This window comes from Drosophila eugracilis, unplaced genomic scaffold (genome assembly GCF_018153835.1).
Source record: "Drosophila eugracilis isolate 14026-0451.02 unplaced genomic scaffold, ASM1815383v1 contig_1765, whole genome shotgun sequence".
Classification (NCBI taxonomy): domain Eukaryota; kingdom Metazoa; phylum Arthropoda; class Insecta; order Diptera; family Drosophilidae; genus Drosophila; species Drosophila eugracilis.
The window spans coordinates 3044020-3059403 of record NW_024572605.1 but is presented as its reverse complement, the minus strand read 5'-3'; the positions used below and the strand labels follow the sequence as shown (position 1 = coordinate 3059403).

Below are 15384 nucleotides of genomic sequence, written 5' to 3'. Positions count from 1 at the left end.
CAATACAGAGAGATATATAAAATTAATTAAAATAATGGAGGATTTCGTGACGAATGCATTCTGAAATCGCTATGCTTTTGAAATTTAAACTTTAATCTTTCACAATACAAAAGAAAAATTAAGTAAATAATATTTAAAAACATATAAAATAAACTGCTAATTTTCTCAATTTAAAATATATTTTCAAAAATTAAATTAAAATAGACACAATTCATAAAAATGAATTAATTAATTAAAAAACTACATACAAAGCATATAGAAAGAAGGGAAGAATCACTTTCATTCATTTTTAGAGATACAGATGTCCTGTTAATCGGAATTTTTACTGCTAGTTAGTTATTCTTATGTAGTCTTTCCTGCCTGAAACAGTGGAAAATGCCGAAAGTATGCTCACAAAAATCCTTCTCCTCTCTGTACTCATAGCGGCATCGGTTCAATGTAGGCGCAAACGCGTATTCATCAATAATGCCAGAATCAAAGTATTCGTCTAGGGTAATTTTCCCAGAGGTACCTACAAGATTGTAATAATAGAAAATACAGGCCACATAACACTTGTGGGTTCTATTAACGCTGGCCAAATTCAGATGGACAGGCCACTCCTTTATTACAGCTTCTACTTCATATTCAGTAATCCCATTATAATCGTAGCATGGATGGTCGGAGTTAACCTTTTAAAAAATATTTGAATACTCATAATTTCGGGTAATTCAGTTTATGTTTTACTTACAAATTTAAATCCCAATATAAAGATAACCCAAATGGGCATGATATAGGTTTTCCTGACCTTTTCTCCAAACATCCAACTGGTTGAAGGTGTCAGAGGAAACTACACACTAAATACTAATTTGCTTCAACTTTCATGATGAAAATGTAATACTTTAGTACATTAATTAGCCGCATTGAACACAAAAGAAGAATCTATCTGATTTGAACTGCTTATTGTGGACAATATAAAGAACAAATCTCTCTATATGAATATAATTATATAACTATCCTATTCTGCTAAATGCAGTTCAACATTGTCTATTCCATACGATCTATTCGAAAGATCACGAAACCACTTCATAAAAATAGATTTTTCTGGAATCGTTCACTTTATTTTCATGTCATACAGTTGGCTGCTTAGGAACGGGTGTTCTTATGGATGGTACTGACCATCCTCGATTTCTCCATGCTCAGATTGAGCGGCCAGTGCCAGACGCTGTGCCTCCTGCTGGCGTCCAATAGCCGCATGCTCGGCTGCGATCCGCTCGAAGGCGCTAAGATGTTTCTGAGTGGCGTGTGCAACGGCTGCACTGGCATGCGGAGCATTGGCTAGTGCCTGGGTCCGGAATAAAATTCATCATTGCAAGCTATTTGGAGCCACACCTGCCCACGGAATACTCACCACTTGGCCTGGTGCATGATTAGCATGCTCTTGCGCAATTCGATTGTAAGTCTCGAAATGCCTTTTCTTGGCTGCCTGAACGGCGGCACTGTCTTCGAGTTTGTGGCTCAGCTGGGGATGGAAACCATGCTCATCTGCCACATATTGTACGGTTCGCACCTGGTTCTTTGGATCCACATAGGAGAAAGCACCGCGAATTACGCCAGATCCATCAGACACTTCGGTATGCTGGCGATCCACATGTCCGGGAGCTCGACCAGCCTGGTAGCTAAACACATATGGGCTAGCTGGAACCTTCGGCTCTGGGGTGACCAGATGGGAGACATCAGCCGTAACTGCTCCCAATAAACAAACGACCTTGACATGCAAAACAGGAAGAGTTGTAGTTGAGTAATGTCTGATGTAGTCGCTCACTAACCAAAACTATAAACTGCTTCATGGCTGGGTAATATTGCCTGTCGACTCAAGCTGTGGTTGGTAACTGACGGCTACTTGGATAATACTTCGGTATTCGCAGTTCGTGAGACCCAAAAACTGGTCTTTGGCCCGCCGAGATGCGCATTTTATATGCGACTACGATCGGCTTAGCCAGCCACGATCCCAAACTTGTTTTTTACATTTTGCATTCATAAACAAGGTAATTTGGCATTAAAGTTGAATTAACAAATTGTTTTTCGATAAGTAATATTTTATGTTTTCGGTTAGTCATCTGAACTTGAGAATAAGCAAGTTATTAGAGAATAAAAAGTTCATTTACAGAGGATAACAATCTTATACATTGTAATTACTATATGATAACTTAAGTATTTGAACATTATTTCTAAGTAGTGAAGCAAAGGGAAAATAAAGCTAGACTAGTTCCTTCACTGTCTGCGCTATCCAATCGTCATATGCGGAAACTTTCGTGTAAACTCCAGGAAACATGGCGTTTGCGCATCCAAAACCCCATGACACAATGCCGTACAGCTTCATCTGACCATCAATAGAGGTTACTAGTGGTCCTCCTGAATCTCCCTGGCAGCTGTCTCTTCCTCCCATTTGAGTTCCCGCACAGAACATGGTGTTGGTCACTGTGCCAGCTCCAAAATAGTTCCTCGCACACTGATTATGATTGCTAAGCTGAACAACTGTGTACCGAAGACGCTTTTCCGGCTGCATTTGCGAGATCGACGTGGTGCCCCAACCGCTGACAAAAAGCTGCGCCGTTGGCTGTATCGTGTCCTGGCTGGTAGCCAGGTTAATAGGTCGAATATCTTGACTATAGACAAGTGGTTGCTGCAGCTGAATTATAGCAATATCGTTATTCATCCTTGTGGGCTCATGGAACTTGGGATGCGGTATTATACGTTGGACGCGGATATAGCTGCCACCCTTGGACCAATCAGTAGATCCAGCTCGAATTACATAATATTGCGGCTTGTTGTACTCAAGCACACAGTGAGCAGCTGTCAGAATAATGGTATTTGAAAGGATAGTTCCACCGCAGGCATGGCGAGTGCCCAACTGGAGGGATACTTGGTGCGGAAAAAAGGTGATGTGCGTCTCCCAGCCGCCGACAATTCGGCCATCCTGTTTGACATCCGTCGAGTTCTGTGCAGCCGTAGTCCAGATTAACCAAAGGCTTATTACCAATCTCAGTTCCAAGCACATCATATTGTATTTAATTGTCTACTGCGTTGATATGAACTGCGGTCCAGCTCTTTTATAAGGGATTTTCATGGCAAACGGCTTATCTTATCGGCATACCCAACTGTTCTGGTGGCCCTTGACCTTCGCCGCCTATCTTTTTGTATTTATGAATATATATGGGGAGATAGTTTTGGATAAACTAAACTGAAGACGGAGGTCGGGATGGCTGCTAGTGTCTAGGCTTTTGCTCTTCCAATCATCTTTCCATGGCCGTCACTTGCTCCTTAAGATAATCCAGGTGGTTGACGCTATCCTGCATCACATCGTACTGATAGCCTACATGCTGCAGAATCAGGGTCATCTTCTGCAGATTCTGATGACTGTAATCCGAGACCACGTCCACTTGTGTGAAGTTCTTCAGGGTTTGATGCATGATCTTAGGATGAAAATATTGTGTTAGTTTTCCGAATCGAATTATTTACAGATCTTAGCTCACCTCATTGCTCTTGGAACCCCTAACAACCTGACGGGCCACAGATCCTGGGAACACCCAATACAAAGACTTAGTATCGATTTAACTGAGATCATCCCTTGCAACTCACCCAAATTGTTTACATTGACGCCCACGCGGGCACACAATCGCTTCTTGGACTCGTCAAATAAATGCCGTGCACTTGAACTGGTCGCTGAGGCCATTTTATTTATGGTTTTACGATGTTTAAATGTTAATAAACTCCAAAAATGTAAACAAAGTCAAGAGAAAACAGCTGAGGTAAGTCAATATGTCATATCGTTATCGATATGCGATTAGTTATGTGATTTTATCGGGTGACCATAAGCTGAGAATACATCCTAATTTATACCAAACAGCAAAGGGTGAGAAACTTTAATAAATGTATAGCAAGGGTTCTAGCCTCATGGATAGCAGTCACACCAACCTAAGAGATAACTGGTATATAAATTATATTGCATAAGATATTTTTGTACAGTTTTAAAAGCATTGTACTGTTTTATATAATTTTAAGGATCTGTAAAATATTCGTAAATTTGTATTTAACACAAATGCATAATAACGAATGGAACGAATTCAAGTTCGTGTCCATTTTTAAAGAAAAAACAACCTGATCGTAATGATGAATGTACATAAGCAAATTTGAAAATGTTAGAAGCGTGTTCGAGGAATATTTCTGGAATCCAACAGAACTTAATTTTGTAAAGATTTCTGACTTCTTCTGGCTTTATTAATCCTCCTAAAGGAAACCTACTCTGTCCTAGAAAACCATCGGCAGGATGCTCAAGTCGCGACACACTGACGACAGTCTGGAATTCACCGAACCTGCCCCTGGAATCTCAGACTCCCTGGCTCACATTCTAGACTCCCACATACGTGGCCCCAAAACCAATCCGGAATTCCTTGCTGGCTGGCGCCAAAAGGCGTGGCGCTAATTGTCCCTAAACGTCGGCATTAGGCGCCAACTTTCAAACAGGAAGTCAGTCAGGAGGAGTTGGGGAATATTGTTTTTCAGGGGTCCCACACTTGGCCACTTAGTTGCCACATCGTAGCTAATAATAAAAGCTAATTAAGCGATTTTGTGCCAACACCTGTAGTACATTTCTACCATCTCCATCTCCCCTAATGACAATAAATTGCAGCTAAATGTCACCAATAGTTGCCTATACCAAAAGACCGATTTCACTCCAGCAGTGGACTAGACCGCTTCTAATTAATTTATGATTTTCCTCACCGCATTAATCTCCCTCGGATGGCGGCGTCTCGAGAAAATGTCGCGCGCCCCAAACAAGACAACAGCAAAAAATGTCATGCAGATGTGGCCACAAAAATGGAATGGGCAAGGGGATCCCATCCATATAGTATGTTTATGGTATTAGGAGGGTATTAGGAGGGCTCATGTTCGGGTTAGACATTTGTCATAATTACCACTAAAAGAAACACGTCAAACATTGGAATTACAGGGCTAAGGAAATTGATCAGAAGATGCAACGTAGATTATATCAAGTAAGAATACGGGTTAAAATAATTTCTTGGAAATTAATTAAAACATATGCTCATCACTTAGTCCCATAAATCTGTCCAGTACAAATATCAGTTTCAATTTGTGCGTGAAACTGTTTGATATCACAGACAGCGAGGACGACACTGCCGATGTCAATTAGTAGAATCACTAGAGGATCTGCACCCCTTTTCCATTTCCCATTTGAGATGGGAGCAATTTTCCGCCACTCGAGGGGAGATGCCAGCCCATTTGGCTCATTAAAATGCCGCCGCAATTGTTGGAGATCGCGGAGAATCCCATCGATGCGTTGAGGTGGCAACACAGAGCACTCCGCACTCACGAGATACAAATAAAGTCAGAAGATGATACAGATACATTCAGTCTCCAGATCTGTCACTCAGCCCTGAGTAATTACACCAAATTAATTACCCGTAGTTGTCAGGGCTCACATTGTCTGCTAATTTTTCCAATTGCACAGTTTTTCTTTAATTGCCGCCATCAGCAGGCCATGAATCTGAATTGATTCACCATTTGATCCAGATCCAGCCTATAAAAATCTCATTTAACCCGTAAAAAAATAAAACACTAAAAAAGCACGGAAATCCGAGTAGAGCTGATTGTGTCGTAAAAAGCGAAACACTCCTATATGATTTAAACTGCATGTTTTGTTAAAATCTAATTTGATAATTGGTTGTAATTTATGAGTCTTGTCTGCTCGCCTGAAGCATAAACACAGTCCGGGATGACGGAATGACGCCTTTTACTCCACCAGCTCCTCCCCAAGCATGTTTCTCGGAAAAGAGCACCAAGGACCGGGAACTCACATCCCATCCCCCAAAAATCCGAATTCGAAACGAACGCACATTAAATTAATAATATGCAGTTCATTCTCTCTCATTTTTTCGTAATTATTATTTATATCTGTCAGTTTATAAGGCGTAGGCTGGTCTCCTTTGGGAGGAAGTTTTTATGAATGAAATTAACAGCATACGTTGCTGGGTGGAGAGGTAGAGATTCATGACTGATATTTATTGCTGAATTCTGGAAGGATAATGTAATCTGTACAAATGCTTTATCAACTTAAGGAGTAAAGGATATTGCACTTACATTAATTAAATTCAGGAAGAATATTTTAGTTAGGTGAAAAGAAGAAGAATGAAAGAGCATTTTGAAAACATTTACCCTTCTATCTCATATTTACTGGCTCTATTAGGTCTTAACACAAATTAGCTTCGAGGCAAACAAATAGACAGCTCCACTAATCAATCAGGATACAATTACCCAAAGAGTTCAATGTACCACCGCAAAGAAATCCCTTGGTCCAACTTCACCTTTGACGTAATCGGAAACCCAAGGAATATCCGAGAGAGAATGGCGTGGGAGTGTCTCAGATACAGATACAGATGTTTTAGACGGAGCAGCCCAATGATCGATGTGCTAGAGAGACCGAAGTTAGATGTAGCTAACACCCCGCAGGACTTGATGCATCATTAGCTGGATGCGATGACAAAAAGAGGGGACAAAAAACATCGACATCTTGGCCGGAGGACGGACTGTTCCACGCGACTGACAGTGCAGCTCCGGCTGGGACTCCTTCCGTGATTTATGCTGCGTGCGCCTGACAAACACTCGAGAAGTGATGATTTATAATGAAGATGCATGCTTGGATATTAATTAAATTCTGACGCGGCTGCGCTCCATTTAACGTTAAATGCGATCATCAGAACGAACTGATCTGGTTAGGTTAAGAGTTCGGATGTTATGCAATAACCGGGCAAAGGGTCTAAGGATTCGTAATTGATTCAAAATGTTCGAGTATTGGAATTTTAAAAATGTTTTCAGCAATTCAAAAGGAACATAAAAACTTATAAATATACTCGTAACTTATCTCTGGAAAAGTTTATTATAAGGATCCTCAATCCATTCATAATCTAAACTATTTTTATCATAATACAAAACTGTATAAAAAGGTATTTAACAGGTTTAAAATGTTATCTTCTAAGATGTGATCACTTCCTGGATAAAACATAATTTGGTTAAGAGGACTGAGTATGTCATGAGTAATGTCATAATCACCGCATAAAATTGGTAGCCAACAAAATTGGTAAATGCTTCGAAATGCCAGAGTCGAAACAAAGTCTGCCCTATGTCTGGCAGTGGAATTTGAAATATGGCAAGCAATAGTCGAATATTCATTAAGCGCAATTATGAAAATTAAGTTGTCATTTTGATTTGAGTGCCCGCGACACTCGGGCATGCGGCCTCATAAGCAGAACCGAATCCCAAACCCAATCCCGATCCCCTCGTGGCTCACCCCTCGCCAGTATTCTCATTTAATTAAATCAAACTGACAGCTCGGCCGGCTAAATGGATGCAATGCATCCTCTCTCTCCTTTCGCCCTTTGGCTCTCGCATCTTGGCGACTAATTAACGTGTTTTCACATATTTTGTTCAAATCGCGAATAAATAATTAAGACGTTATCACACTGCACCACGTCCAGCACGGGCACCCTGTAGCTTGGTAAGTGACGTGGAGTTGGCTCCTGGCCAATTGGAAACTAGTGTCAACCATCCCGCCGGCTAATTTCTCAGATCCTCCCCTTCATTCCGATCTTGAGTTTCCCTTTCCCAGAAAATTCTGCCTGAAATATGTGTTCATAATTTCGAATTAATGGAACTTTTACAGGGGGCTTTGGTTGCTTTTGGGATAGTTTATTTCGTTATATTGGTGTACCAAATTTTAAGATAGAAATTAGAAGAATAGAACTAGAAGAATATTCTGTTTTCTATATCAATTTTCCAAATAATGTTATCTACTTGTAGTTTCTTGAAGAGAATAAATCATATCAAATTGATTTTAATTAGAAATCAAAGCAGAAACAAATTCAAAATACATTTCCATAAATTCTTAGAAAACTGCTTTATTTGTTTAAAGATAAATTATCTCAAATGAGGACACGTGCCCGCACACCAATGTACCGAAACCAAATCCAGTTGCCTAATATTTTTGGGATGCTCATTAATCAAAAGAATGAAATATGTTGGCAAACGTATTAAATATATTTAGCAAGCCATCGAAATATTAAATAGCGCTACTTGTAGACAATTAGCCAAAAATTATGACTTTTAATCACAGGCAAGGCGTCAAAAAAAGAAACCGAGAAAAGATATAGAAGACCGAGAGCCACGCCTCCTCACCACAAATTTCACACATGTTTTAAAAATAAACGAATTTGTGTGTCGTCTTCTGGGAAACTCAGAATATCTTCCTGTTTCTTTCTGTCCTACAGTCAGGCCATATAGTGTGAACAGATGGGATATATTTGGTATAGGCTCCGCCCCGCCAGGCGATCATCTTGAAAAATCGGCCAGTGAGCAGGATGCTCTGAATATTCAAATTAGTTTTCCATAAGATCTCATCGCGCACTGTTGTCTGCGGAAGTCGAATTCCGATACGATTCTCCTGGCACTTTTAAGGAAAATCTGGAATATAGTTCAGTTTTTAAATCGCATAATATCGGTGGAAATATGAATTCACAATCGGCAGTGCGTCGTTATCCACATAGTTTTTCCATCGAACAAATTCTGGCCAAGCCGGAAATGGGCAACACCAATTCCTTTCAAGATTCGGCGCAGGATGAAAGTGGTCGCGGTGGCATATGTGGTGGTGTTTCGCGTGTTTCTAGTCCTGCAACATCCAGTTGCTTGGAAGATAACCTGGACGACGGCAAAAGTGATATCGATTTGGCCTCAGATGATGGAAACGGTGCGTATGATTGATATTTTAGCATTTTTTCATCGTGAAACTAAGAGTTATAAATGCCTTACATCATTCTATTCATATATGTCAGAAAATTACAAAATGTTCTTGAAAATAAATTGAACTTCTCGTGATATAAGTTTTTCAAAAGAGAACCTAATAACTTATAGAGCAACGACGGCATTTCTAGGGCCTTGAAAGTCTACAGGAAATATATTAAATATTACAAGACATAACTTTAACTGATGACCTTCAAGAAAAAGTATATATTCTTGATCAGCAATAATATCCTGGCTGTCCTTTATACAGGTATCTTCAAAGCCCAGAGAAATAGAAAGAAAATCAATTTAGGTTTTCATAATCTCAAAGTTCATTTTGCAACCAAAACTTGTTTTGTATTTTAAATTTGACATTTTAACTAGATTAGTAAGCATGAAACAAGTTTTATCCAATAATGTGTTGTATTAATAAAAACTGATCAAAAACTAAAACAACAATAGAAAAATTATCACGTTTTTGTTAAAAGTTACACAAATCATTAGTAAATAATGTCACTTTTCTATTTAATTGATGAGATGCCAAGCTAAAATTATATGACTATTAATGATATAGTATTTCCTCTCAAAGACCATTAAATCTTTAATAGAATGACCCATAAAGAGCTTAGCACAGCCGTTAATTATTGGGTAAATAAAGTGACTCTTCCACCTGAAAGATTGAGTGCCTACGGCTGAATGATCTCATCTGTCATCTGTGCGATCAAGAAACAAATGATCAGAAATTAGCTTTTTGGGTGACAGGGAATAAGCCATCCACCTTCATATTTTCGCACCCCACCGCCACCGACGCAGTTGGCTAATGATGCAAATGTCAAAAGCGGACAAAGAACGGATCGCAATCTCAAAGGAAAGCTTCCACCCGTATAGAAGGAATTTATATGACAATTTGTTTTCGGTCAGGCAAGAGAATGTACGGCAAAATGGCCAATTAGACGCCTTGGCTAAGTGAAATGCAACTTTTTGATATTCACATTCGTATGCTGAATCAAAAGGGGTTTGGGTGGGGTGCTTTGGTGGTTTGGTGAATGCAACCTTGCCAACGGATCGACAAATTACAATTAGGCGAAAATAGTTGGCACCGCTTTCGAGAATGGCCGCTGTCGGTAGCAATAAATGTCTAATTTAGATTCCCACTCCTAATGATTTCAATTTCCCATTGATTTTATTCCGTTGCAGGCCTTGGTGATGATCGCAAGAAACGTCCGAGGACCGCCTTTTCGGCTGCCCAAATCAAAGCTCTGGAAACGGAATTCGAGAGGGGAAAGTACCTTTCGGTGGCCAAAAGAACTGCACTGGCCAAACAGCTTCAGCTCACAGAAACGCAGGTGAGGAATGGTGTTATTAGAGAAAGGGCAATGCAGAAGGACTATTATTATTCGGAATATTTTTTGCAGTAAATTTCAATTTAAATGGAACAACTACACAGTAGAAAGATGTTTGAAAAAAACCTTTAAAAGTTAAATACCTCTTATTCTTTATAACGCCCGAATTTTCAAACCTAAAATTATTATCTTACCTCAATATAAAATTCCATTTACCTCCCATTTAGATCAAGATCTGGTTCCAGAACCGCCGCACCAAGTGGAAGCGCAAGTACACCTCGGACGTGGAAACCTTGGCCTCGCATTATTACGCCCAGCTGGGAATTGGAGGATTGGCCAGACCCATGGTGGTTGGCGATCGTCTGTGGCTCTTCAGCCAAACGCCAACGGGTCCCACGCCAATTCAATCCATTATGCTGAATGGAAGCGGATCTGCTGCGCCTATGGCATCGGCGACGGCCACCGGCTCACCAATGCGTCCGTATCCGTCGAGTGGCGGGATGCCACCATTGCCGGGACCCAGTGTGATGGAGAGTGCACGAAATGCAATCCTGGCACGTGGACAGCCCTTGAACTTTGCTCTGCCCTTTGGAGTGGCCAAGCCACCGGCGGGAGGTGTTCCATCGGCCAGCTACATCCCGCGCTGCAAGTCCTATGCGGGAAGCTTTGTGGATTATGCAGCTACACTTCCGCCAAATGAGGCCTATTTGCAGATGAAGTACGCTACACTGCCGCCGGAAACGGAAACAGGAACCTCCAATGGACTGGCCGAGTTGGAACGAGTTTTCGGTGATGCCAATGCCAACTTCCTGCAGCAACGCATCACTCCAAGCACCGGGGGAGCAACATCTTTCGGTCACGAAGGCTTAAATCAAGCCCAAAGGAACAGGAGGCCCACACAATCAGAGTCCGAGTGCAGTGACATTGACTGCGAGCATCTGGACGAAGATGAGGAGCCACCTGCTACGGAGTAAAACACACAGTGCTTAATCTTTAGAATTTATGTTCCGTACGTCTCTCACACACAAAAATATGCTCATACAAAGGGTAGTCATAGGGGGTAGTACGTGTCTTGTCTGTGTAGATTCCTTTACAACTAGCTGAGAGTGGCACACTTTCAGACCTGCCCGGGATTATTGGCTCACCCCTTGTGGCTTAGCACTGGTCTAGTTCTCGTTCTGGTTCTAGTTCTAGTTCTAGCTCTAGTTATTGCTATTCTATGTTACATTGTGGGTCGGGTATTGTTTACTGACTGACTCTCAACAATTAATAAATGTAAATTAAATAATCACAAATCACAAATATTACACGTCCGTTGCCGTTAGAACTCGAGTTGGATCAACTTAAATGCTAAACGTTACATGCTGAATACTATAACTTAATTGTTGCTATAACTATTTGCAATGTAACACGATAAATTGAGAGAGAGAGAGAGCTGTAACAAAAGCGAACGACACTGACTTATTTACAATTCATTGCGTTGCTTGTGTGGCATGCTAGAATGGAAAACTTTTGGCCATAGCCACACAGTTCGGTTAACTACTATACATAGTGGAGACTCTTTTGATTTGATTTCGTTACGCCAACAGTAGGCTCGTAGTTCAGGGAGTTTGTGATGTCTCTTTACATGAGCAATTATGGATACCCTTAAACTCCCTTTCCTACGCGATGGCAAACAGCGCAGTCTATGCGACTGCTGCCGGTTTTAAGGAGATTCCATAGTTACAACTTAGCTAATTGGTCAAACAAAAATAAAATATCATAGGGCTATTTTTTGGTATTACAAGCACACGGAACTAGCTGTGTGGTAGTGAAGGTGGAGGTGGAGTTGGCTGTGTCCCGACATTAGCGTCGTTAGCTCCAAGAGAGCTCGTATCCCTTCCAGTTTGCATTGGGTGCCAAGTGCACCCTCCGTTTGTTGTAATAGAAGGAGACGATGCCATGGTAGGCAGTCCGCGGAACACCACTCTGTAAGGATTAAGAAGGAATTGACTTAAGCATGATTTTATTTGAAAGAGTTATATTAATTTACCTTAAAATCATCCATCAGCCCCAGCATTTTTGTTGTCCGCTTGTATTGCTCCCTAGTGGTGTATTGGATGCGAACTGGACCTTCAATTCTATAAAAATATCGTTTGATTTCAGTTGAATGCAAATTTTGCTATTCTTTTCTTTAAAGTTCCAAAAAATATTAACATGCTCTGTGCTTTCATGTATAATATCTAGCAGTTAACTACCTACTAGCCATAAAATTAACGACTCACCTGATCAGGTTCCGGCGCAGTTCATCGTATGTAACAATGGGATACGTGTAAACACGCCGTAAAAACGTATTATCGTAATTGTCCTGAATGGTTAATAGTAATAGTAATTATTGTGGTCAAGCAATCATATCATTGTATACTCACCTTCAGCAGGTAGCTCATATTGATTTTAGTGAACTGTACAAAGTCCTCACTGAGTTTAATGTGCTTCAGATACTTATCAAAGAACAAACCGCTGTTAAAAAAATACACATCATTAACAAATTGGGGTCATTATGATCGAACTTGTACACGTTATCTCTTACTTGGATACGCCTATTTTTCCAAACGTTCGGGTCCGCGATATTTCAGGCCTAATGCACACGCGATCTTTGCGCTGAGCTGGATGACGTATCCAATCATCCCAGAAGCTAGAACAGTTAACAGACAATTAGCGATCGGCTAGCAAATAGCATAATTGGCAAACTCACGATTTTGGCCATTTGACCGACAGCTCGGCCCACAGATCTCTGGTGAGCATCCAGCCGAGACCGGGGAAGAAGTCGGTGCGGTAGAGCAGCTCCGGCTGTGCCGCATCCACAACGGCAGCTTTGCCGTTGTCGTTCCAGGCGGACACGCACCACAGACTGGGGTCCTGCTTGAGCAACTTGTGTGTGCCAAGGAAATACTCGAAGAAGTCGGGCGCCACGTTTAGATCGTCCTCGACAATAATGACGAACTCAAAGCCCACGCCGAAGGTGGTGTTCAGAGCCCAACCGTAATGGCGAGCTATCTTATAGTATCCCTTGAACTTCTTCTCTTTCGGCATCACTGTGATGTCACTGAGATCTGGCTGCTCGATGAGTGTCAGCTGGTTACCATACGAGAGGATTGCCTCCTTGGTGGGCTCATCGCCGCAGTCCTAGGGGCAGAACATAATCAGATTGGGTAAAGTTAGATAATTATAAAATATTCTTACCTGTGACACAATAATGGGGAACTGCTCTACGCTGGGCCTGTACTGCACTAGGTTGTCGATGCATTTTTTCACCGACACCCGATTGCAGGCGAAGACCAAGACTGGGAAGACGGGCTCGCCGTTGGCCAGATATGTTTTGGTTGGAATATGCGCCGTGGTCGACTTGGACACATGCTGTTCAGTCAGCTCTGCTGATATCTCGGCTGCGACGATGCTGATCTGGGGCGTGGAGGCTGGCGACGGGGGCTGGTTCTCCAAGTACTTGATTTTAACAAACTCAAAGACGTTCCTGGCCAGATTATGACTCTGCTTGCTGGCCTCACGAGCCTGCGAGTTGAGCCTGTAGGACTGATGGACGAGATTCCGACTCGTGTGAACGCCCGTTTGACGCAACAGCAAATAGTAGGTGGCATAGGTCCACGTAACCAGAAAGCCAATTACCAGCAGCACTTTGCGCGTTCGCATCTTTTTGGGGGGAATTGGTGGGTGGTGGTGTTGGCGGTGGTGGTTGTCTGCTGCAATGCGACTCTACCGCTGCTGCGGCATTGGCGTGAAGCTGGCTGATCTGATTCGGATTGAGATTCGGTGGGATTGGAAGCCCTAGGCTGGCTCTTCTACAGCTTAGCATCCGTGTCGAGCAGCCGTGTCCAACAAGCGTGTCCAGCATCGGGCACAGGCCCAGCTGGAATCGTCGGCATCTACTATATGTATATAGTTGTTGCGGGTCGCGGGTTCACACGTCACACTCCAGCAACCGCCAACCTGGCAGATTTATCAGATTCTCGGGGATTTGGATTCGGATTTGACTTGGATCGAATCTGGTTGCAAATCGAATCGCCGATGTGTCACACGTTGAACTGGTCCGCTGAAAGTCCGGTTGAGGTGTTCGCGGGTCTGAATCCCTTGTTTGATTGCTTAGCTGCCGGTTCTCGCTTCAGTTGACAACCAATGGTTACGTGTTTGCCTGTAATTTGTTTGCATATGAGTTTAGCTTAAAAAAGTAAACCATTTGGTTCGGTGTTACCAGATGGTGTAACGGAATCATCCCCTAAATGCTAGAAACACCATGCGTTCGCACTAAGAAATCCACTTTACCCGCCAAATTTAAAAGAGCTCTAACGATTTCATTAATATTGGGAATTATTAGAAGATAAGTTCATTAAGAATTTATTTTAATTAAAACCATCTCATAAGCTAATGTAAATCCTTAAAATCTTTGCGCCTATTCTGAAAACACTGAGTTCGGCTTAGAGATGGAATAACAGATATTGCTTAGTCGATAATATTAGTGTGACCAGGCAATCTTTAGTCAGTAGACGCACATTTGATAGGGGGATTCACGAAAATGATTTAAATTTAAACGGTTTCTTGAATTATTAGAAAATTAAAGAGGAACTTCCGGATATTTGGGAATTTGCAATTCCAAGCGCATGTGCCTGCGTATTTGGCATTCAAGAAATTCCAAAACATTTGTCATTTCTGGTTGATGGCATTTCTCTACATCTGCTTTATCGTACATTGCTGTACGAAGATCTTTTAAATAGCGACGAGGTTCTTTGATAAGATTTCCTCTTTTTTTAATAACCACCCAAGGGGAGTCTTTGTGATAACCCGTTGATCTGCACTGCTGCTGCAAAGGTTTTTCGGAGTCCATGGTATAACCTTTAAGGTATACAAATTATTTTACCAGTAATTTAACACCGCGGTTACCTACCCCAATCAGCATAAAGTCGAACACCACTTCGCTTCTGAGAATAAGTTACTTTAGAGCTCGTATATGGTGTCGAATATCCTTCAGCGGGCTTAACTGTTGAATTAAGATATGTCGATATAATAAGTAGATTTAATTATATATCCTTTATGGTGGGTATACACACCGATTCGACTTTTCACAGATGCTGCATCCAACAAGCAAAAGAAATACAACATAAAGCCTAACCAAAGCATCTCCCACATGATTATATTTAATACATTTCTATAAATTTGAAAA

The 15384-nt window shown here is 41.5% G+C and overlaps 7 protein-coding genes across 9 annotated transcripts; 1 reads left to right on the top strand and 6 right to left on the bottom strand.

Moving 5' to 3' along the window:
* Positions 1 to 176: 176 nt before the first annotated feature.
* LOC108108895 (general odorant-binding protein 57d) lies at positions 177 to 969 on the bottom strand. Of its 2 annotated transcripts, XM_017217116.1 has the most exons (3): positions 728 to 969; positions 570 to 668; positions 434 to 511 (listed from the first exon to the last, which is right to left on the bottom strand). In XM_017217116.1, the coding sequence occupies exons 1-3, from the start codon at positions 797 to 799 to the stop codon at positions 488 to 490; spliced, it is 195 nt and encodes a 64-aa protein (XP_017072605.1). In that variant the 5' UTR covers positions 800 to 969; the 3' UTR covers positions 434 to 487. The 2 variants fall into 2 exon arrangements, with proteins under 2 accessions (XP_017072604.1, XP_017072605.1); XM_017217115.2 differs by having other exon boundaries at positions 177 to 668.
* A 102-nt stretch (positions 970 to 1071) lies between these two features.
* Positions 1072 to 1928, bottom strand: LOC108108894 (cuticle protein 8). The gene is made up of 3 exons (XM_017217114.1): positions 1806 to 1928; positions 1388 to 1744; positions 1072 to 1321 (listed from the first exon to the last, which is right to left on the bottom strand). Exons 1-3 carry the CDS (start codon positions 1824 to 1826, stop codon positions 1139 to 1141), a joined length of 561 nt encoding a protein of 186 aa, XP_017072603.1. The 5' UTR covers positions 1827 to 1928; the 3' UTR covers positions 1072 to 1138.
* A 118-nt stretch (positions 1929 to 2046) lies between these two features.
* Positions 2047 to 3045, bottom strand: LOC108109285 (trypsin 3A1). Its single transcript, XM_017217778.2, has one exon. It carries the CDS (start codon positions 3038 to 3040, stop codon positions 2237 to 2239), a length of 804 nt encoding a protein of 267 aa, XP_017073267.1. The 5' UTR covers positions 3041 to 3045; the 3' UTR covers positions 2047 to 2236.
* Positions 3029 to 3809, bottom strand: LOC108109286. Its single transcript, XM_017217779.2, has 3 exons — positions 3619 to 3809; positions 3513 to 3556; positions 3029 to 3452 (listed from the first exon to the last, which is right to left on the bottom strand). Exons 1-3 carry the CDS (start codon positions 3710 to 3712, stop codon positions 3273 to 3275), a joined length of 318 nt encoding a protein of 105 aa, XP_017073268.1. The 5' UTR covers positions 3713 to 3809; the 3' UTR covers positions 3029 to 3272.
* Positions 3810 to 8295: 4486 nt separating this feature from the next.
* LOC108109229 (ventral anterior homeobox 1) lies at positions 8296 to 11146 on the top strand. The gene is made up of 3 exons (XM_017217702.2): positions 8296 to 8797; positions 10027 to 10175; positions 10400 to 11146. The coding sequence occupies exons 1-3, from the start codon at positions 8560 to 8562 to the stop codon at positions 11144 to 11146; spliced, it is 1134 nt and encodes a 377-aa protein (XP_017073191.1). The 5' UTR covers positions 8296 to 8559.
* A 12-nt stretch (positions 11147 to 11158) lies between these two features.
* On the bottom strand, positions 11159 to 14437 carry LOC108109228 (alpha-1,3-mannosyl-glycoprotein 2-beta-N-acetylglucosaminyltransferase). Of its 2 annotated transcripts, XM_017217701.1 has the most exons (8): positions 14419 to 14437; positions 13395 to 14358; positions 12907 to 13337; positions 12742 to 12846; positions 12581 to 12671; positions 12437 to 12519; positions 12205 to 12292; positions 11159 to 12140 (listed from the first exon to the last, which is right to left on the bottom strand). In XM_017217701.1, exons 2-8 carry the CDS (start codon positions 13857 to 13859, stop codon positions 12027 to 12029), a joined length of 1377 nt encoding a protein of 458 aa, XP_017073190.1. In that variant the 5' UTR covers positions 13860 to 14358; positions 14419 to 14437; the 3' UTR covers positions 11159 to 12026. The 2 variants fall into 2 exon arrangements, with proteins under 2 accessions (XP_017073190.1, XP_017073189.1); XM_017217700.1 differs by lacking the exon at positions 14419 to 14437 and having other exon boundaries at positions 13395 to 14412.
* Positions 14438 to 14527: 90 nt separating this feature from the next.
* Positions 14528 to 15381, bottom strand: LOC108109178. The gene is made up of 3 exons (XM_017217606.1): positions 15272 to 15381; positions 15109 to 15201; positions 14528 to 15056 (listed from the first exon to the last, which is right to left on the bottom strand). Exons 1-3 carry the CDS (start codon positions 15348 to 15350, stop codon positions 14779 to 14781), a joined length of 450 nt encoding a protein of 149 aa, XP_017073095.1. The 5' UTR covers positions 15351 to 15381; the 3' UTR covers positions 14528 to 14778.
* Between the last annotated feature and the right edge of the window lie 3 nt (positions 15382 to 15384).